Genomic DNA, 22,475 nt, shown 5'->3' with positions numbered 1-22,475 from the left:
CTCTACCCAGGATAAGGCCAAGATCCTATTTGTAAATTTTTATAACTCAAATGCAATTGTGTGTACCGGTCATAACTTGGAAGTACTGGACACATTCTTGTCAGCCTACAGTGTAAATGTAAATACTTTTGAAATATTATTTTTGGGGAATTTTAACATCCACCCCTGCACCCTACCATGTATTAGCCAGGATGAAGAAGGCCCGCCCCTCTCCTCATTTATCCATCTGGAACACACTAGGCGGGGGGAGTATTTAGAAAACTTTCTTGCCAGATGGAATCTATATGAGTCAGGTTGCGGGGATGGTAAAAGTAGGTCCCCTACATTTAAGGGCAAAGATGATGGCACTATTATAGATTACATTTTTATGTCTTCTTTTTTGTTGTGCAAGGTTTTAAACTATCACACAGAGTTATCAGTTTTTAGTGATCATAACCCTGTTTTATTGGAATCAAAGTATTCAGATCTACTCTCACTAAAAACGGTGACACATAGAGGGGGACTAAATGTGTCCGTTAAAGATCAGAGGCGAAGGTTAAAATGAACAAAAATAGTCCCTGAAACATTCCTCCAAGAGGTATTGATCAAGGTAGAGGATGAAGTGGCAATATGCCGAGCAAATCGGACACAAAATAAAGATGTTATTTCTGCGTTTGATAACATTTGTATAGAAGTCAACCATAGTCTACAAGCAGGATTAAGTCAGAAGCCGCTTCAAGGTAAAAGGTGGTTTGACAAAAAATGCTCCAAAGCCCATGGAGACTTACTTAAAGCCCTGAAAGACATGCCTAAAAACTGTGTACATATAGATAGCTTAAGGAGCATATATAAAAAAGCTATCCTAGAGAGAAAAAAGGAACTGAAAGACGCAGGTTGGGCCTAACTAATGGACCCAGAAACCATAAACAATAGTGGTTTATTTTGGAAAATTATAAATCAGCCATTATTTTCGGGTGAGGAGAATACTCCTCTTGAGGCAAACATCTCAGACGAGGGTTGGATCCAGCATTTCAGTAAAATATATTCAGAAACTAGCAACGACTTGCAAATTAAGGGCACTATTCATAACGTCGAGGGCCCTGCTGTAATTTTTGAGGCTGCAGAAGTGTAAAGGGCAATAGATCTGACCCTGAAAAACAAAGCGCCGGGCCCTGATGGGGTTCCGGCGGATGTTTTCAAATGTGCCCCAAAATTTTGGTCTAAAATCTTATGTAATGTTTTAAACGCTCTACCAAATGACAACATCCCGGCCTCGTGGAAAAAATCTATCATCATTCCGGTCTATAAAAAGGGTAACAGGCAAGACCCATCTCACTGATTGATTCATCTATGAAAATATTGGGCCGGGTTATTTTATCTAAATTGAATGAATGGGTGAATGAGAAAGGGGTCTTATCAAATGTTCAGTACGGATTTAGACCAAAAAGGAGCACGTTAGATCAAGGACTCAACTTGCACTTATTAGTGGATAAATATACCAGGGCCAAGGAGGGGTCCATGTACCTGGGGTTCATGGACCTCTCGTCAGCCTTTGACCTTGTTAATCGATCAAAATTGTGGCAAATCCTAATTGACATGGGTCTGGACAGGACTTTAGTAAATCTCCTGTCGTATTTAAACTCCGGCCTTCTAGCCTCCGTCAGGGTTACCTCAGAGGGTTGCTGCACTAGTCACTTTAACTCCGAAAGGGGTGTTAGGCAGGGGTGTATTCTGGCACCCCTCCTATTTACCATTTATATAAATGCACTGGAACCAGCGTTAAAAGAGGCATCCCTTGACATCCCGCGTATAGGAGAACTTGGAATTCCAGTTCTCCTATATGCGGATGATGCCGTCTTGCTTTCGCGGACCGGTGTTGGTTTACAACGCCTCTTGGATGTATTTGAAGGGGTGTTGCCGGCTGTGTCCCAAATGTTTGGACTCAAGATGTTTGGACCTCAAGATAAATGTCAAGAAGTCTCAAATCATGATAATGGGCAGGAGTAGCAAGAATAAGAACCTAAAAACTTTTACATGTGGCAAAGAAGAACTTTGTAGAGTAGCCACTTTCCCATACCTGGGGATCACTTTTGATGAGAGAGGGAACTGGGATCCACAGATAAAAAACAGAAACATCTCCCTCGCAAGAACATTCTCTGCCCTACAGGGCTTTTCGAAAAAATTGGGGGTAAGGCCAATAGTAACTTTAATGAAAATCTATAAAGCAAAATGCCTTGCGGTGGCTACATATGGTAGTGCAATTTGGGGATACTGTTCTCCAGACAGTATACAGACTACTGAGAATACATTTTTAAGAGCTGTCCTTTCTGTGCCACAGTCTACTCCATCATATACAATCCACACTGAACTAGGAGTAGGTTTTATTTCAGACATGATAAAAATGGCCCCTCTTCTAGCATGGCTGAAGATCTGGTTGAACCAGGAAATCCCCCTTAATCAAATCATTTTAAAAGATTGCTTACAGCTAGATAGAGCGAATAAAATCTTGTGGCTAGCATACATTAAAGATAGTTTTGCTAAGCTATCTTTATCCTATCGCTATCCCTAGACTAGAGCTTTTTTCCTCCCCGGAGTCCATAACAACAAAGGACATTGCCTTGATTAAGGGTACAATGGGAGAAATGCTAAGCCTGGAGAGGGAACAAATGGAACTAAAAAAAACTACGGCGAGGGATAACATCATTATGAGCCCCCAAGTAGGCCCTGAATTGTATTTAACTACTGTGAATCAAGCTTATCACCGGTTCCTTTTAACCCGATTTCGGTTTAATTTGATTCACCTGAACCTTGGTCATTTTCCAACCTGGAGTACTCCTCAAAACGCAATGCTGTGTTCTTGTGACAATTTTTCCACCCAGAATACAATGCACTTTCTGATGTTCTGTGGACACTACACGGCAGTAAGGACGAAATATCTGATCCCTATTCTAAAGGAGGCAGGGTTTATTCAAGTAAAGCCAGCACTCCTGTTTTTACAGTTATTGCAGACCCCTAGGATTATGTTTCATGTTGCCAATTTCCTAGTGGGAGCTGTTAGGATCAAGAAGAGGAAGACGACCAATTACCCCTATAATGTTGTTTTATAGTGGATGAAAGCAAGTACAGTGTTTACACTACGGGAATGTTTACTGAATGAAATTGATAGGTGGGATTGTATAATGAATGATACCTTGTATTCCTACTTAACTGACCTCTTTTTTAATGTATTTTAAACGTATTGTTAAAGGTTAACATTTTTTTATACTTTTTGGAAATATTTTGACTGTGTAAATTAATCGTGATTTTATTCTGTATAAACTATGTATTTTAGAACATGTGAATTTTGTATAGTGCTATTGTCTTTTTATGATATTGATTTATCAAAATAAAGTATTTTGACTGACTGACTGACTACTTAGGACTTGACATTAAAAACTTGATATTTTGTCTGCGCACCCATTTTGAGACCGTAGATATAAGAAGCATGTGACTGTCCTTAAGATACTCATTATGTATGATCTATGTGTAGATGAAATGCAGAGCCAGAGCAGTACAGAATTATAGAAGACCCGCAGGAGGTTGACACTTGCTCTTTCACCACAACGTATGACATTGATCAAATGCCTTTTCATTATTTAGTTCTTGCTCAAAGGCTACACAAGACTAATTGGCAGAGCCCTGTCATGGTATTGATAATGGATGACTTCAGTACATCAAAAGTATTTGAGCTTCGTCTCTGCAAATTATGCAATTTTTGTTGGAAACATAAGTCAACAGTGAGCCGGCTTCAGTTCACTGTCAGCCTATTTTTCAAAAAGTTGAAATCAGTGCTTGCAGAAATTTAGCTAGCACTGGCAATGGAATAACTTTGCCCTATTTGCTGTAGGAGGGCGTGAAGGATGAAGGTATGGGACTTTTGTTTCAGCTGAATGTCTGATTAATACTACAGAGTTGATGGGATTGAATATGCCAAGATGCTTATGTCCTGTAATAAATCACCTTTGCATTCAGGCAAAGAGCTGTTGCCATTTATTTATTGGAATCAATTGTAACGAAATGTGTGTTTGCTATTAATGTAGTCATTATTAGGATTAAATCGTTTTCATTATTCTAACATTGCAGAGTAGATCACCTTGTAGTACACTGCAAAGACAGAATTGAGTTCACTGCAACTCCATGATACCTCAAAATCAGTGAAATAAGAAAAATAAATCAATATTAATCTATGCATTGCAAATCAACCACTTGATACAGCACAGTAGACCCAACACCCGAGGGACAGAGGGATGGCAGGGAGCCAACAAGCAACACATGACAAAGAAGGCACACTTTGATTTACTGCAGCATCTCCTCATATCAGTTTCTGCCCAGGGGAGGACAACTGACCCAAAACAAACATTCTGACCGAAATTCCAATCTAAGTAGTGCTGAAAAGCTACCTGTACATTCTAAGTAGGAGTTTCTACTACAAGGTTTTGCACAAAATTCTTGGCAGAATCCTCTTTGGAAAACATAAATGCCTTCCGATTATAGTCAACCCGTAGTAACATTGGAAAGTTAACCAACGTTAATTTCATACGAATGAGGGCATGTTTCATGGACAATGTTTCTATGTTCATCTCAGGAAAAACAGTAGTCGCCACCATTAATCAACAAACTCTACTTTATAGTATCTGTCCCTAATATCTTTCTACATTCTGCAGGTTGCTCAGTACAGCACTAAATCTATTCACATTATGTTCTTTGGGTCTCTGGCTGCAGTAATCACAACCTGCAGGACCACCACCTTCTCGAGACTCTAGCAGACTTCTGAGGATGGTATGAATTTCACCCTGCTGAGACTCGTTGGAAATTTGTACAGGAACCTCATCAAAGGCCCTCGGTGCAAGTTGTCTAAACATTCAAGTTTTACGTCTACTGGCAAGACCCTGCCCATCATCTTAGATTTAAATGCCTTTAAATGCCTCCAGGTCCACCACAACAGAAGATCATTTTCCACACCTGGTCCCCAGGACTAATACTGTATCCTCATATCTCCCTGCTCTTTCTACATCCCTGCTATTCTGGTTGTGAGTTTGCCTTACATCGGCTTCACAGCTCTCACTATCTTTTACAATGTGTGGATCATTGCAATCCTTGTTGCATTGATAAAGCTTAGGAGTAGTAGTTCCAGCTGAGTGAGATCCTGTTCAGTAGGCTCTGGGTGCCATCTTCTCTGCATCCAGACATGAATCCAGTGCAAGACCTTAAAAATCTTCTTTTTTGCTCATTTCATCTGATGTGGTGAACAGCGAAGGGAGTTGGTAAAAAAGAAAGAAGCCACTTAGGGCACCAGCCTGCCCATCCTAGGTTGCACTGACCACGGTGCGTTCCAACCTGCAAGAAGGTAAGGGCTGACACAGCTGTCAGGAATCACCAATTCATTTCCAGCTGTCTTCATAGGGGTATGGACGCTGTGTGGCATCTGGTTAGTCCCACCAGCTGCTGTCTACATCGGTATCCAGATGATCTCCACAGTCCCAGTTTCACCGGGGTGCATGGAAGTACCAACCTCAGTAACTCTGGGTGGTGGACTCCAGGCCACCTGGGTCCTTCTCACCTATTGGCATCTCTCAGTCCCTATCATCTCAACAATGCCTTCACCGCACGACAGCGAAGATATGCAGCTTGTTTGACTGCACCAAGGGGCCAAACAACACAGCCACCACCTCGGTTACTAAGGTGTACTCTCAGTTGGCTCCCTCCAAGGCACTAGCCACTCAGCTACACTCGTGTTTGCCTCAACTACTTCCATAGTCCTCCGGGGACACTCAACAGCTGGTGAAAAGAGACCACAATCAGGAGAAGTCACCATCTCGGGATCCGGCCAAATCCTTTTTGACAAGACCCCCTCATATTGTGTCATATGGGCTTGACGCATGTCTAATGTGACCTGGACTGAAACAGACCTGTTCTTAGATACATTTGAACTGCAATAATTACTTAAACTGTGGTAGGTTTTTCTCTAGTCTCACAAATGAACTGATGAGTTGTAACTTAGAAGAAGCAAGAAAAGAACAGTTTGGTTCAGGAAAATTGGTACATTTAATTTAACAGAAGGTGGCAGTGTTGGACATCTGCTTTACACATGTACATGGACATAGCTTCTAGAGCTTCTAGAACACTAGGTCACTGTGTCTTAACTATCACTCTCTTAGAGTCATAGCTGTGAGCATTCTGCCACTTGGCACTTCATAATGAAACTGAATATGGCCACCCAGAAAAGCCCAAATGCAGATTAATTACTAACTATCCAAATGATCAGCCTTTGCAAGTCTTCTAAAACCCTGATGCCTAATAAAATTACAGTTGGATAAAAATGACCCCTTACAATCTCCTAAAGTAGAGGAAGAAATGTGATATACACTGTAGGTGTCCACCAGAGGATCTAACAGTACCTAAAATGGAAGAGGGTACAACAGAAGACCAGTCTGTATGGTTGTATGTAAGTATGCATGTGTTTATGTATGTAAGTGTGTATATTTGTAGAGCATGCACCTAGCGAGGGAGCAGCAGTGGAACACTGAACATTGGCAAGTGCTATGAAATACTATTCAGAGTGCTTTAAAAAGGTCTCATATTTGTGGGCGAAGAATACTAGCCGATAGATATGTAGTAATCCATCAGATCCCTTCCCAATTGTCAGAGGACCGGCTCTCCTCTGATCTTGCTGGTGATGCTGTCAATGATCTAAGAGACATATTGGAGAACGATATATTCTGTTCTTTTTTAGCAACTTGTTTCTTGTCTGGCCATATCCTTAGTTTCCTATGTGGAGCAGTTATCCTAAATTGATAATCTTTTCTCCCGGTGTGGAAGAGTGGCATTTATAGTGGGCTTTTATCATGTGTCGAAACTGATGCAGGCTTGGAGAGGTAGCTAAAGAAGTTCCTTTAAGGTTGGGTTCATGTGGTTGAACTTCTACAGACCTTTGATGAGACATTTTACAACACCAAGCATGCCTTTTGAGATGGTACAATAGAGCACAGCGCTGCAACCCTCCAGATGTGAGGGATCTGATGCTAAGGGCCTTATTCCAGGTTTATGGACCGGCAGATTTATAAGGGCACGGCAATGACGGTGCAGCCACCGCTGCACCGATAGTCCTACCAGCCCTATTATAAGTTTGGCAGTCACATCACTATTTGACTGCCACAACCGCCAGGGTACCGCGTACCTTAGTGGTAGCGATGCAGTCAGGGGCTCAGAATATCCCGGCGGTACTGCTGCTGCTTCGCCATGCATATTTTGAGTTTCTCCACCGCCAGCTTTACAAGGCCATGTAAAAGCCGGCAGTGGGGAAACAAAGGGAGCTACAGGAACCCCCTTACCCCATGTAGGTAGATGCATGCAGGGGGACACATATTGTGCCCCCCGGTGTGCAAGCACCCACCTAGTGCCAGCATGTTATGGAATTTACAGTCCATGCCCTGCTGGAACGCGCTGTGGCAGTCCCACGTTGGGGCAGTATTCAAGGCTCATTGAGCCTTTTTAGTGCACTGTTGTGAGACCACCACTCTGCATGCCCATCAATCAATGATTTGTATCGTAATTTTGCAGCCAGCATTCACGTTTGGCGGCATGGGAGCAGGGGGGTGGGTAATTGCCCCGCTCCTGCACCACCAAACTCATATTAAGACCCTTAGATTATGGCATAAGCAAAATGTGAATGGTAGAGAGACCGATAATCAGCTGAAGGACTAAAGTTTTGCTTTTTTGATATCTTTCACATACACTAGATGGGTAGGTAAAGCTCCGCCAATGCGCTCGTATAAGTAAACAGAAAGCAGCTGACCTGCTGGAAGCAGGCTTGAACCAGGTTTTCAGGAAAGAGGTTCCTAATCAGATCCATAAAGGCATCCAAGCTGGAGACATCGTCATTCTTCTGCCCCTGCCCCATCTGCTCCCTGAGCTTTGGGTTTCCTGGGTGGATCGCCAGCACCAATATGACTCCGAGTATAGCAGCTATGATAGTGGTTACCATGTAGTACACCATGGCTCTCGTGCCCAGCCGACCACTGGCTTTGGCATCTAAGCCAGATAGACCTGAGGAGAAGGGGGAAAACAGAAGAGAGGTAATAAAGAGTTGTGTGGATTGCTCAACAAAAAAAGAAGGACTTTATTAGCTGCCCAAAAATTATAACAGTGTCAATATGTTCTCCATGTAAGGAGTTTTGTTCAAATAGTGCATCACACTCAGAAACAAGGGGCAGCTGTAATGGTGCAAACATTTTTATATCATTTGGCTACATCTCGAAATACGGGAGACCATTTGAGAAGGGTGGACTATAGTCTAGGCCTAGAACAAACTAATCAGCCAGGCTGGGGGTTGATGGTTTTACTGTTGCTGCTAAGTGGTTTCAAATTGAAGGTGGTATTACTTTTTTCTTGCCTCTGCTCTCGCATTACAGATCGAAATGTTTTATATAAAATGTACCACCTGCCAACTAAAAAGCATCTGGGCATGCCAAGGTGCCCCATTCATGAGCTTATTTTTTAGCACTCTCCAGTGGCGTACGAAGGGGTGTGGAGGGTGCGGGCCATCCCAAGTGTCATCACTGGAGCGGGAGTTGACAATATGGCAAAAATATGTGTTTAAACACATGTTTTTGCCCTTTTGTCAAGCTGGGTGTGTCAAGAAATTTTCCGCACCGGGTTCCACCTGATCTTGCTGGGCCATTGGCTCTGTCCTGTCTCTGTCTATAGCACCACACCCACTACCGGGTTGTATGTCAGAATGTCATTGACAAATATGTCATCTAGCATAAAAATTGTGTCCTACATATCATTCACAAAAATACACTGGTACACTTTGTTTCAGAGGGAGAAATTCCTAAACAATGTTCTTGGCAGAAAGCTATTCCTCAAGTTAGAGGTGGGTGAGCCGGTGAATTATTAGTGAGAGCTGATACAATGGTCTGGCTTGACTGCAAGAGTCCGTGCAAAGTTAAACCTTGAAATTATTTGGTATACAATTTTTATATTGTGGTTTGGCAATGCCACTTAAAGACAGTGGGCATTTTCTTGCTGAGCCATCCTGTGTGTCTCTGGTGGTTTGTGAATTGACTGTCTGGCTATGGAGTGACAGGGGCTGGGGATGTGCATCTCTTCAGGCAGCCATTGGGGGGGTTGATGTGTGCCCTGACTCTCCTGGATGAGTTAGGGCTGGCCTGAATAGACCTGGGCACCATTTAGAGTAGTGGGAGGAGATTTACTTGCACCCGAATGGGCCTGGTCTGCTTTGGACAATGTTGTCTCCACCTCCTGCCAGGAAGCAGACCCAGAGAGGACAGAACTGGTTTGGACTGAGCATAGACACTCTCTGCCACAAGATAAGAAAGGGAAATGTGGTATACATATTTGGGACCAGACCCCAGGATTTTAGAACTCAATTGGATCAAGGAACCTGCCAAGAAGAAGTGCTGGGGAAGCTGTGAGGAGAGACTACCACTTTGCTGTGTGCTTTGCTGTGTTGGCTTGCAGTAGCTGCTTCTGTCTTGGGCAGGGAAAGGACTGAACTGAACTTTCTGTAACTTTTTCTGCTGCGTATCTCCAATGGCTAGAAGTAGAGCATCCCCCCTGTTCAAGAAGTCTAAGAAACAGCAAAGACTTCACCTTCCCCTCGATACCACCTCTGGGAGGTATCCAGAGCCACAGAGGGAAACCGCAGCCTGGCGCCATTACCAACACTGCTGCTGACTGTGTGTTTTGAAGACACAGCAGAGGGCACCGCTGCACTTTGCACCACAACCCTGGTCTCACTGACGACCGCTGCTGCCAACAAGCCGCTGCTTGCACCTCAACCTGTGTGCACTGCTCTCAGCAGCACTCGGGTTCACTGCACCACCTTAGTCTCACCAACACTGATGGACGACCGTTACTAAGCCGCTGCCTGCACTGCGACCTGAGTGCTCTGCACGCAGCACTGCAATCGTGATGGTAGCCACAACTGGGCCGCACCGACGCGGTTGACCAGAACCAAAAGGTACTGTTTACAAGTCTTCTGATACTGACTCCAGTCTACAACAACTGAAGTTTTTCTTTGATCAAAAAATGTATCACAAAGTCACATGTGTGGCATGTACTTTAAAAGACAAAGCACCAAGAATTCTAACCCAGTCACTACTTCTGTAGCTGTTGTTAGCTTCTTAGCATGAGCTGAGCTTGAGTGTTTAATTATTAATCAAGGACTTTTTTAGAGTGATGTGTGTTGGCAGGCGGTTCATCAGAGCGCTGAGGTTTTATCTGTAAAAGTACAATTGGCAGAGGGGGAAGTAAGAGACCAGTCAGCAAAGGGGTGGCCTCAATTTAATATCCTTTGTCACATACCCCAGCAAGAAAAGCTAAGTCTTCCTGTAGCACAGACTCTAAGGTTCAGACATCATACTTGGAGCCAGGGTACTCCACAAATTTAGAGCCTGCACTCTGTAGTCCCCGATTCTTGTGAAATTATTGAGTGCAAGGACCCGTGTAGGTCATAGCAAGGTGCACTGGTCCCATAGTCGGCCACACTTTTCATACAGTTCAGATAACCTTGCTTTGTAGAATCAGGATATTGTAGAAGGCTGATTTTGGAACCTCTTGGGGTGTATTATTGAGTTACTGAGGGAGCACAGAGCTGATGTTGGTTCCTTCCACAATAGGGGCCACAAATGTACCTGCAAGAAGGTGGTTTAATGACTGTGAAACAAGGAGCAGCCAGCTCTGATCTTCTCCTTGCCATTTGACCACTTTACATGATTCTAGACAACTCACCTTTTTGCTCAGTAACTCCCTTTATTGCCCATAACCTCACTTTCCTTAATTGATTAAATTAGGCTCAAAAACACTTGCTATAAAAACAGGCCATGTATATTAATCTCACCTGTGATCAAACTGGAGATAACCAGGGGAAGGATCAGCATTTTTAGCATCCTCATAAGTATGTCTCCTGGGAAAGCGATCACCATGACGATATCAGGATGAATCGGCGATGCCATTCGCAGCAGACCCCCACTCACTGCTCCCATGATAACACCTAAAAGAATTGCGATACAGTTGTAAATTCATTGCTAATAGCTGACGTCAGATAATATGTAATAATAGAGGCCTTTTATAAGCATGCATTGAAAAACATAACATTACCGTGAAAGAAATTGGGTATTAGTTGCAAAGGATTGGAGTCCTGCACAAGTAATAAGCCTGCAAATGTCTTTACTGGGAAGCAAGAACCCTATTGTAGTGCTTGACTCTCTGAGCGTAGTGAAGCATAGCAGTCCAAGGCCTAATCAGGAGAGGTGGTATTGCCTAGCAGTCTCAATTGGCTTGCATGCAACAATAGCACACAATTAATTATTGTCCAGTCAGTGTTTTTTCTTTCCTTTGTAACAATACTTTATTGATTGTTCATATCATTAACACTGAGCAGATTTATTACATGCACTACTAAATACTACAAATGAATTTACATATATGTATATATATACATTTACATATATATATATATAAATATATATATCTCACACAGGATTTGTCCAAAAATAAGCGCGCTTTCAGGAAAGTGAAAAAGCCAGCACTCTAAATGGTGTAAGTGTTGTTTAATCCACAACACGTTTCGCCATGCACAATGGCTTGATCACGTGAATTAGCTATCGACCAATCACCATCTTATGTATAGTAACAAGTGAAACAACATAAACATAGAACTCGAAAGTACATATCAACATTGTCTAAAAGTTGTATAGAACTTCTCATGAGACAATAAGTGCATTCTTCTTATTGAATTAAAAGGTTGAAAATAGTGCTGCATGTTAATCGTCACAATTCAATCTTCATATACAATCGTAAATTCAAAAACCGCTGTGTTGAAAATACACAAATCATATTGATAAACATATGTACATAACGTTACTGAAGTTGTCAACTCCAATATGTTGTATGCCGAGAAATTGTCATGTCAGCGGGGAATACCACCGCCATCACACACTACTCACGTGGTCCCTAGCCATCCAATCACCACGCCCCTGTGTGCATATACGCATTGGGCGTGAGTGTTGAAATAGACGCGCAATAAAGTTATGCTAAAAAAATCAGTGGAACTTAGAATCATGGACATGTAACAATACGACATGTCCTGCTGGTGTCGAAGACACAGTCATGAGCACAGCACGCTGATCAACAGAATTAGAAAATTAGTTAAAATAAAGTTGGTAATTATACACAGTGTTGGCAAGTGCCAGAAATCCTGTCGGACTAAGTCCATAATGACTGTGTTCGATCTCATATCACCAACTATTCATGATCCATTCATGATACATACATATCTCTCAGGTGCTGTATATATATATTCACTGAAAAAAACATATGTTTCAGGCACGTTATAGTTAGAAATTAGCATTTAAAAAAACCTTAGAAATTCACTGAAAGAACCATAGGTTTTGGGAAAGTTATAGTTAGTTGGAAATTTCACTCGTACAAAACCATAGAAATTCCCCAGTTATAGTTAGTTCCTGCAATGCACTGCTGATAACGTCACATGTTACATCACTCATGACATGGTCAGTGACATCACTGATGACATCTCAAATTACATCACTGTTGACATCATCCAGTGACCATGTGTTTCTGTAAATTTTAAATGTTTAATATATATAGGGAAAGGCGTATTGAAGAATGAGTGGGTGTATAAGTGTCTGAATGGATGATTTAGTAGGTGTGTGACTGACTCTATAAGTGAGTGATTAAACGTATCTTACTAAATGGATGGGTTAGTGAGTAAATTGTGTGAATGTCAGTATCCGTCTGTCTGTTGGTGTGTAAGCGGTTGCATGGATTTGCGAATAACTACATGAGTGTCTATATGGGTTATTGATTTGTTGTCTGAGTGTCTGTATGGGTGCCTGAGTGTTTGTGTGAGTGGGGAGTGCGTGACTCTGTGCATAGATGTATGCGTGTATTATTTACTGGGTGCATGGTTTTAAGAGTTCAGCTGTGATGGGCTGTATGGGTGGGTGAGTGTGTGTATGGGTGTGTTAGTGAGTGACTGTATATCTCAGTGGTACATGTGTGAGTAACTACATATGTGAAAGGCAGTATGTATATGTGTTGGAGTATATAAATGGCTATAAGTGAGAGTGTGTGATTGTGAGAGTGGCGGTATGGATGAGTGTGTGCTTGTATCAGTGATTTTATAAGAGCGTAAGAATATGGTAGTATATGTAGGAGTAATAGAGCTGGTACACATAGGTGGGAAATGGCAGTGTGATTAAATATTTTCATGACTGACTAGGTGTGTGAGTACTTCTGTGGATGAGTGGCGGTGTGTGAGTGTCTATATAGGAATATGAGTGCATATGATAGTCCTGTACTGAGTGACCATAAGTATGAGTGACTGTATGGGTGAGAGATTAGATGTGTGTGTAAACCTAAGAATCAGTGAGTGGGTTTGTAGCTATTGGTGTTGGAGGTTCTATGGTTTTGAGAATGGCAGTCTGTAATTTATGGTGGGTGTATCAAAGGTTATATTAGGGTGTGAGAAGATGCATCAATTTATCATCAGTGATGTCATCAGTGATGTCATTTGAGATGTCATCAGTGATGTAACTGACCATGTCATGAGTGATGTAATAGGTGAAGTTATCAGCAGTGCATTGCAGGGGTGTGAGTTATAGTTAGCTGAACTAACTATAACGGGGGAATTTCTAGGTTTTGTACGAGTGAAATATACAACTAACTATAACTTTCCCTAAAACCTATGTTTTTTCTGTGAATTTCTATTGTTTTTTAAATGATAATTTCTAACTATAACGTGCTTGAAACCTGTGGTTTTTAAAGTAAATTTCAAAGGTTTTTTAAATGCTAGTTTCTAACTATGCTTACAGAGGTAGGACATGTGACTAAAGAAGAAAAAAGGCACAGAAAGAAGCAAAAGAAATGCAGAAAGAAGCAACAGAAGTCCACAAAGACGAAGAAAAGTGCAGGAAGAAGCAAGACATGTGCAGAAAGAACCAACAGAGGAGCAGAAAGAGGCCTTGTTGCAAAATCATCCTGTGCCCACAACTTTTTCAGATGGGTACTGGTGGTAACTGACTCTGACTAACCAAGCCTAAAGCCAGTGCTATGCTAAAAGACACTTAGAATACAGTGAAAACACCTACATAAACTAGGGAACACTATGCGTTGGGGTACCCCTGTGAATAGCATGACCTCCTCTGTCAGGCCCTAGTACATAATAGGGCAGGGGGATTAAAACTACCTGTAAGTCAGTGGTGCAGAAATATGCTACTTTAGCTAGTAGTCGCATTTGCAGAGTGGTGGAGAAAGGGTGGTGGGCGTCCAACCAACGCTCAGGAAATCTGCTGCTTAGGACTTACAGGAGGTACCAGGAGGGATTTTAGGCCCCCAAACTCCCTCAGGACTAAATTTGAATTCATCCTCCATCCCGTAGTCTGCAACAAGGCACGTTTGCAGAGAGTTAGAGAAAGGGGGCCATGGCCTCAGAAGACGTCTTAGCAATCCCACTGTTTGGAACTTACTGGAGGTAACAAGAGGGGTAGTTGGCTCTCAAAGACCTCCTTGGGGCCAACATCCCAAACTAATACCAGTCAGTCCCACACAGCAGCACTGGTAAGTACTCGTACCAGTCCACGCCCACTTCGCCCAACACTCTACAAACACGCTCCCTGGCACGCTCTTGCATGGTGATTGTAGTCCCCTTCACTTCTGGGGGTCCTTTAGGGGCGAACTAGCCTATCTTTTACCTCCAGTAAGCCCCACACAGTGGGATAGGTGAGAGATAGACAACGGCCATGCCCCCTTTCTCCACCACTCTGCAAACGTGCCCCCTAGCGTGTTGTAAGTTGGGGAATTAAGAGCTGCGTTGCAGAGAGGTGTAAAAAGGGACGTGGCCTGGGCCTCCTCTCTCTGCAACGCAGACCTGTGGCGCTTACTGGAGGTACCTGGTGGACTAGTCCGCCCCCAAGAGCCCTCAGGATTGAAGGGGAATTAATTCCCCAACTTAAAACGTGCCACAGGGTGTCTTTGCACACGTCACCTCAGGCCCCGCTCCCTCCCTTCACCACTGTGTAAACACGCCCCGTAGCACGGTTTAAGTTGAGGGATTAAGTCCCTCAGGATTCAAGGGGACTTAATCCCCCAACTTAAAACGTGCCACAGGGCGTGTTTGCACACATGTCACCTCAGGCCTCCCCCACTCCCTTCACCACTGTGCAAATGTGCCCCGTGGTGCGTTTTAAGTTGGGGTATTAAGTCCCCTTAAATCCTGAGGGTCCCTGGGGTCCAACTAGCCCACCAGGTATCTCCAGTAAGCACCTGCACAGAGCTGCGTTGCAGACAGCTGTAGAAAGTGGCGTGGTCTCTCAACACCTCTCTGCAATGCAGCTCCTTGGTGCATACTGGAGGTACCTGGTGGCCTAGTGGGCCCCCAGTGACCCTCAGTATTCAAGGGGAATTAATTCCCCAACTTACAACGTGGGCACGTTTGCTGAGTGCTGCAGGGAGAGGGTGAGGCCTAGCCAAGATATGGCTTTAAAAAAATAAAAAATTTAAGAAGGTGGCTGTGTGGCCCCCATCCACTTTCCTTTTTTTGGTGCCTGGGAACCCCATCCTCTAGGGCCTTCCCCCTTTTTTAAATAAAAACAAAATGTAAAAGGGTAGGGGGCTGCGTGGCCCCCATCCCGAGGCCAATTTCGGCCTGGGGACCCCATCCCACTGGGCATTGCCATCATTTTATTTATTTTTTCAATCTAGGTGGGGGGCTGCACGACCCCCCTCCTGAGGCCCCTATTCTTAGCCCCAGGGACCCCATCCCCCGGGGCTGTACCTCATTTACATTTTTTTATTTTTGATGGAGGGGGGCCGCGTGGCCACCCTCCTAGGCCACTATTGGCCCTGGGGAACCTATCTCCCGGGGCCTGGCCATCCTTTTTTATGTTTTGGGAGGGGGGTCACGTGGTCCCCCTCCTCAGGCAAAATATGGCCCCAGGGACCCCAACCCCTGGGGCCGGGCCTGTCATTGTTTTTTTGGGGGGGGCCACATGGTCACCCCTGGAGCCCATCCCCTGGGGCCTGCCCCCTCCTCTGGTGCCGTGGGGGGAGCACAATGCCCCAAAGTCCCTGCCGGTTACCCGCGTCCTGTGGGAGCCGGCATTGCTTTTCCACATGGGGAGCTGCTGACATGCAGCTCCCCGTGTGGAGAAGCAATGTAGTTTTGATTTTTAAAAATGAGAGCAGGCCCCCCTCCCACTATTTTCACAGCCCCATGGAGGTGGTCGTCCCCAGGGCTCGGGGATCCATAACAGCCCCCCCATTTTAATATTAGTGCCCCAGGGAAGTGGTGGTCCCCGGGGTGTGTGAAGGGGGCTCGAGCCCCCCCCCCACACAGGTGTATATTATTTATTTTAAAAAGGCCGGGGTTGGCGGTTCCTGGGGCAGTTGGGGGCTGTATACCCACCCGCAAAATCAGTAATAAAAGCCCCGGTTAGCGGTTCCTGGGATTTGGGGGGCCTTGGAGGGCCCCCCACCTATTAAAAAATCAGCCCCGGGGAGTGGTGGTCCCCAGGGCTGCGGGGGGCTGCGTGCCCCCGTGCTTTGTGTCTTGAAATTCGCTCTGGGTGCATGAATCTCGACATTTTCTTTTTTTAATGCTTTTTTGGGCCCTGTGGTTCCTTGTGGGAACCCCTGAGCAGTCCTAGGGGGTCAGGGGTTTCTACCCTGCTCTCTTTTCTTGATTTTTTGTATCTGTTTCCCTGTTTTCGGGTGCCAACACTTCCTGGTTTGGAGTGTTGACAGCCACTTAGAATGCAGCTCGTGGTCGGGAGGGTCCGCGGATCGTCCGTGTCTCTAAATATCAAAACTTTTATTGTTTGATTTTCTCAGCAACTACTGAACGGATTTACACCATTTCACAAAAAGAGTTCTTTCTGAAACAAGGGCTACCTTGTTGCCAAATTTGGTCTAATTCCGTTCTGCAGTTTGGACTGTAGCCGTGTCTAAAGTTTCCTATGGGAGTTAACATGGAGAAAACACGTTTTGGGACCCCCTCTTTTCTCGGCCCCCGCTTGCCGAATCACCCCGAAACTTTCAAGATAGGAGCTGACCAGAGCGCCCCACTAGTTTTGAAAATTTCGCGAAGATTCGTCAACCGGCGCCAAAGTTATTGGGATAAGAAAAAATGTTTTATTAATAGAAAAAAGGTCCTAACTAGAGGTCGCCGATATCGAACTGCACTCGTTCAGCGCAAACTAGCACACCCCAATGTCCCGGGGGACCGCCGATCCGGACAAACGAAAGCTGGCCCAGTCTTCAGGTGAAGAAAATATTTTTATTTAATTTTGATGCATTGCCACCAGCATGCTCAGAGGCCTTGGTCACATGACGCTAGGGGTGGGACAGAATGTTTTTAAGGTGCAAGTGCATAACTGTGGGAACACATGATTGATTGAACTGTAGCACATGGTAGTAAACATAAAAAACATATCAATGACCACGTATAAAAAGCCAGTGAATGTACAATGTTTAAAAAAAAATTTAAAACAGATTTACAAATGTACAAAGGCCAAGATGGAATTTATATACATTATTACATTCCACGTGCCAAAACAACCACTATTTATCTATAAAGGCCTAGTGTTGGTGAATTTTGTCACAAGTGAAGAAATGGCAACTAGTAGGAATCGCAATAATATGCACTTTCCCAATCTGCATCATGTTGCCCACATTTCACATCATTCGATCCATGCCATGTGGCGATTTTTAATGTAATTTAACCCAAGTGGGTGAATATAACGGGTCATGTTGGATGGTTATTTTAACCACGAAATATGTTTCGGCAATGAGCCGATGTTCATAATCATAATTATCACCATGTCAACCATAATGTGAAACCCAAGAGAAAATAAAACGAAGGGTGTCGTGAATAGTGATGACACGAACTAAAAACGTAACATTAAAACACCTCCCTTGATGGAGAATGGGAGTATGATCAAGTCATCATCTTGAATCATGTATCAATGCAGGGGGGTTGTGGCAGCAATATCAACATTTTGGACAACATTAGGATATCAACATACAAATAAGAATACAAGTTTACAGAAATTATTTGTATGGATGTCAATGGTGAGGCCATCAGGAAACTAAAGATGAGTATAAAAATCCACACTAATGTTTAAACCATGTGGTATCTTGGTATCGAGATCAAGGATATATTTGCTCTCAAGAACCCTTAAAATAGCTTCACGGTTACCACCTCTGCGAAGAGGAGGAGCCGAGTCAATTGCAAAATATTTCAACAGATGGCTCTGTTTACCATGGTGTTCCTTAAAATGACGTGCCACTGTGTAGGTGGGGACCTCAGTGTTGATGGCCCTATTGTGCTGGAGTATCCTTTTGAGCACCTGCGACTTGGGCACACGGACACTCCAACACATACACTGTGAACTCTGTTTTGCACCCTAATTGCTTGGTGATAAGCCGAGGAACATCAGAAAAGGGGGTTAAATACTCAATCATATTCATGCTGTGACTGCATGCCTTGCAGGACAAACATTTCTTGAAACATTTGATGGCTTTAAACCAGGACGTTGATATCACGACCTCAGGACTGGATTTGACCAGTGCTTCGCTAAGGGAATAAGCTTTCCTACATGAGATGTCAGGTCTAGCTGGCATTAAATGACCAATCACTGGATCAGATTTAATGAGATTCCACTTTTTGGAAATGATTATCCTTAATGCCTGAAATTGACGATTGAATGTTAATACTAATCTGACAGGTTGATCAGTATTGTCCGTCTCTTTATTTGTAGGTGTCCTAGGTTGTAGGGCTGTCTCCCTGGGCATAGCATTAATCTTACGGATGGCTGCATTTATTGTGTTCTGAGCATAACCCCTGGCCAGAAAACGGGCTCTACTGTCATATTGGGCCTGTTTACATTGTTCCTCTGTGCTACAGATCCGTCTGATGCGCAGCATCTTCCCGTAGGGGATGCTGAGAATCAGATGTGCCGGATGATGACTCTTAGCATGTAGCACGGTATTTCCGGAAGTCGGTTTGCAGAACAATGTAGTGTGTAAATTATTGTTGGTGATCAAGACCCTGACATCCAAGAAATCAATACATGTTTGACTCATGTTGTGGGTAAACTCCAGATTGTATGTGTTGTTATTCAGTTGTGCAATAAATTCAATTGCCTCCTGTTTGGTGCCCCGCCATATAAGAAAAATATCGTCAATGTAACGATACCACTGGGCTACCAGATTAGCCATAATCAGACCGTACGTACCCATTAGGACCTGTCTCTCCCAGTAGCCCATATGCAAACAGGCATAACTGGGAAAGAAACAGGCCCCCATGGCCACACCCCTGATTTGTTGAAAGTATTGGCTGTTGAATTGAAAATAATTGTTGTTTAAACAGAAGGAAATCATGGCAATCAGCATTTTGTTATGATCCACATATTGCACAGATATGTTACCCAAGAAGAATTGAACAGCCCTTAGTCCGTCACGGTATATATATATATATATATATATATATATTCACAGAAAAAACCATAGGTTATAGACCATATATAGTTAGGAATTTGCATTTACAAAACCTTGTATATAGTTAGGGATTAGCATTTAAAAAACCTTATTTTATTTGCACAAAACCATTGAAATTCCATATATAGTTAGTTGCACTAACTATATATCGCGGACCCGCAATCCACTGCTAATGATGTCACATATTACATCATTCATGACATGGTCAGTGACATCACTGATGACATCACTGATGACATCTCAAATGACATCACTGATGACATCACTGATGACATCTCAAATGACATCACTGATGACATCACTGACATCTCATTTGACATTACTGATTACATCACTGATGATATCATTTATGTGATAATACATCTTCAGACTCTAATATAACCTTTGATACACTCAGTGTAAACAGGCACTCACAGACTGTCACACATCCATGGAGTTACTCACACACCTATTCAGTCATGCAAAGAATCAATCACATCTCCATTTCCTTAACTATACAGTTATACACACCTTACTTATTCAAACATATACTAACACATATTTACTCTCTTATACAATCCTTGATACAAGTTCACAATGATTCATACAGCCACTCTCACATTCACTGACTCTTATGTTCAGTTATTTATATATGTCAACTCTCACATGGAGTGTGTTTTACATATGTACTTACTTTGACATGTAGAACTGAGATATCCATTCACTCACCAATATACTCATGCACACAGTCAACTGTCCATACAGCTGTTTCTACATGCACTTTTGAACCCATACACCTAGGGAATCAACCGCTCACACATCTATGCACAGAGTTATACACCTCCCAGCCACCCACACACACACTCAGTCTCCCATACAAATACTTGGGCAACCATTCAATAACCCATATAGTTACTGATATAGCTACTGATTTAAACATGCAGCAGTTTACAGAAGAACATAAATATTGATTGCCAAATTAAGACACTTTAATCACTAACCCATGCACTCAGTGAGACACATTTAATCATTCTCTCATACAGTCAGTCATGCACCTACTAAATCCTTCATCCAGACACTTATACATCCACTCATTCTTCAATATGTAAGACATATTTTAACTTTACAGAAACATACAGTCACTGGGTGTTGTCATCAGTGATGTCATCAGTGATGCCATTTGAGATGTCATCAGTGATGTCATCAGTGATGTCACTGACCATGTCATGAATGATGTAATATGTGACATCATTAGCAGTGGATTGCGGGTCCGCGATATATAGTTAGTGCAACTAACTATATATGGAATTTCAATGGTTTTGTGCAAATAAAATAAGGTTTTTTAAATGCTAATCCCTAACTATATACAAGGTTTTGTAAATGCAAATTCCTAACTATATATGGTCTATAACCTATGGTTTTTTCTGTGAATTTCATTGGTTTTTTAAAAGCTAATATCTATAGCTGTAAAATATATTCTTTATTAAGTGACGTATCACGTAGCCCGTGAGACGCCTCATGATGCATCGCATAACCGTGACGTATCGTCTCTGCAGCGCAAACCAAACCCAAAACGTAAGCGCGCCAGAACACGCTTAAAGATATATATATTTTTTTTTAACCTTAATTAGACAAAATCCACACGTGCACATATCACAAACGTTCAAAAAACACAATATGTCGGACTCCCGTTACGCTGCCGGTTAGCTGCCCGGTTAACGTACCAGGAACCACCTTTACCGCGAAAAATCGCAAATTTTTTTTTTTCACCCCCCAGGGAACTTTAATAGCCCCCTCATCAATCCTAGGGGTTCAGGAGGGGTCTGCCTTACCCCTTTCATTCATTTACACCTTTTTTTTTTCCACCTCTTGTCTCTCGAACCCACAGAGAGACAAGATGGCGGCCGCTCCAGACTGTTTACAATGATAACAGCCAATCAGCTTCTCCTCAGACTCTCGTTACACTGCCGATTAGCTTCCCGGTAGCTGCCCGGTTAGCTGCCCAGTTCGCGTACCAAGACGCGTCTCTACGGCGAAAAAATCGGATTTTTTTGTTTGTTTTTTTTTGGCCCCACGTGGCTTTATAATATCCCCCTCATCAATCCTAGGGGGTCAGAAGGGGTCTACCTTGCCCTCTTTCCTTCATTTCCCCCTTTGTTTTGGCCTCCTCTTGTCTCTCGATCCTACCGAGAGACAAGATGGCGGCCGCTCCGGACTGTTTACAATATTGACAGCCAATCAGCTACTCCTCAGACTCCCGTTACACTGCCGGTTAGCTTCCCGGTTAGCTGCCCGGTTAGCTGCCCGGTTCGCGTACCAAGACGCGTCTCTACGGCGAAAAAATCGTTTTTTTTTTTTTTTTTTTTGGGTTACACTGCCGGTTAGCTTCCCGGTTAGCTGCCCGGTTAGCTGCCCGGTTCGCGAACCAAGACGCGTCTCTACGGCGAAAAAATCGGATTTTTTTTTTTTTTTTTTTGGGCCCGGCGTGGCTCTATAATATCCCCCTCATCAATCTCTTTGGGTCAGAAGGGGTCTACCTTGCCCCCTTTCCTTCATTTCCCCCTTTGTTTTGGCCTCCTCTTGTCTCTCGATCCTACCGAGAGACAAGATGGCGGCCGCTCCGGACTGTTTAGAATGTTGACAGACACCGGAGAGCCAATCAGCTTCGCTTCGCAAAGTTCCGATACGCGAAAAAAGTTCGCGAACCGGAGCGCTGCCCGGAGCGCTGTTACAGATATATATCTTGTTTTAAACGTTAATTTCTCAAAATCCACTGAAGCACATATATTGAGACCTAGCAAAGGCACATCGGGCTAACAGTCCCTACAATTTTGCCAAGTTTCGTGCAAATCCATTCAGCCGTTCGAGCTAAAAGTGAGTCCAACCGCCCTATGGAAAACTCAATGCAAAAAATGTGTTTTGGGACCCCCCTTTTT

General features: G+C 43.4%; 1 protein-coding gene across 2 annotated transcripts in view; it reads right to left on the bottom strand.

Annotated features, from left to right (window-relative positions):
* SLC1A2 (solute carrier family 1 member 2) overlaps positions 1–22,475 on the bottom strand; it is a 401,007-nt gene that overhangs the window by 131,014 nt on the left and 247,518 nt on the right. For both annotated transcript variants that reach the window (XM_086959544.1, XM_086959542.1), the window contains exons 3-4: positions 10,883–11,035; positions 7,814–8,064 (exon numbers count right to left, since the gene is read on the bottom strand). In XM_086959544.1, coding sequence (XP_086815670.1) covers positions 7,814–8,064; positions 10,883–11,035 — 404 coding nt within the window. The remainder of the gene's footprint in view (positions 1–7,813; positions 8,065–10,882; positions 11,036–22,475) is intronic.

Source organism: Lissotriton vulgaris, chromosome 2_2 (genome assembly GCF_964263255.1).
Source record: "Lissotriton vulgaris chromosome 2_2, aLisVul1.2, whole genome shotgun sequence".
Taxonomy (NCBI): Eukaryota; Metazoa; Chordata; class Amphibia; order Caudata; family Salamandridae; genus Lissotriton; species Lissotriton vulgaris.
Note: the sequence above shows the minus strand (reverse complement) of the source record. Positions and strands in the feature narration are given on the sequence as shown.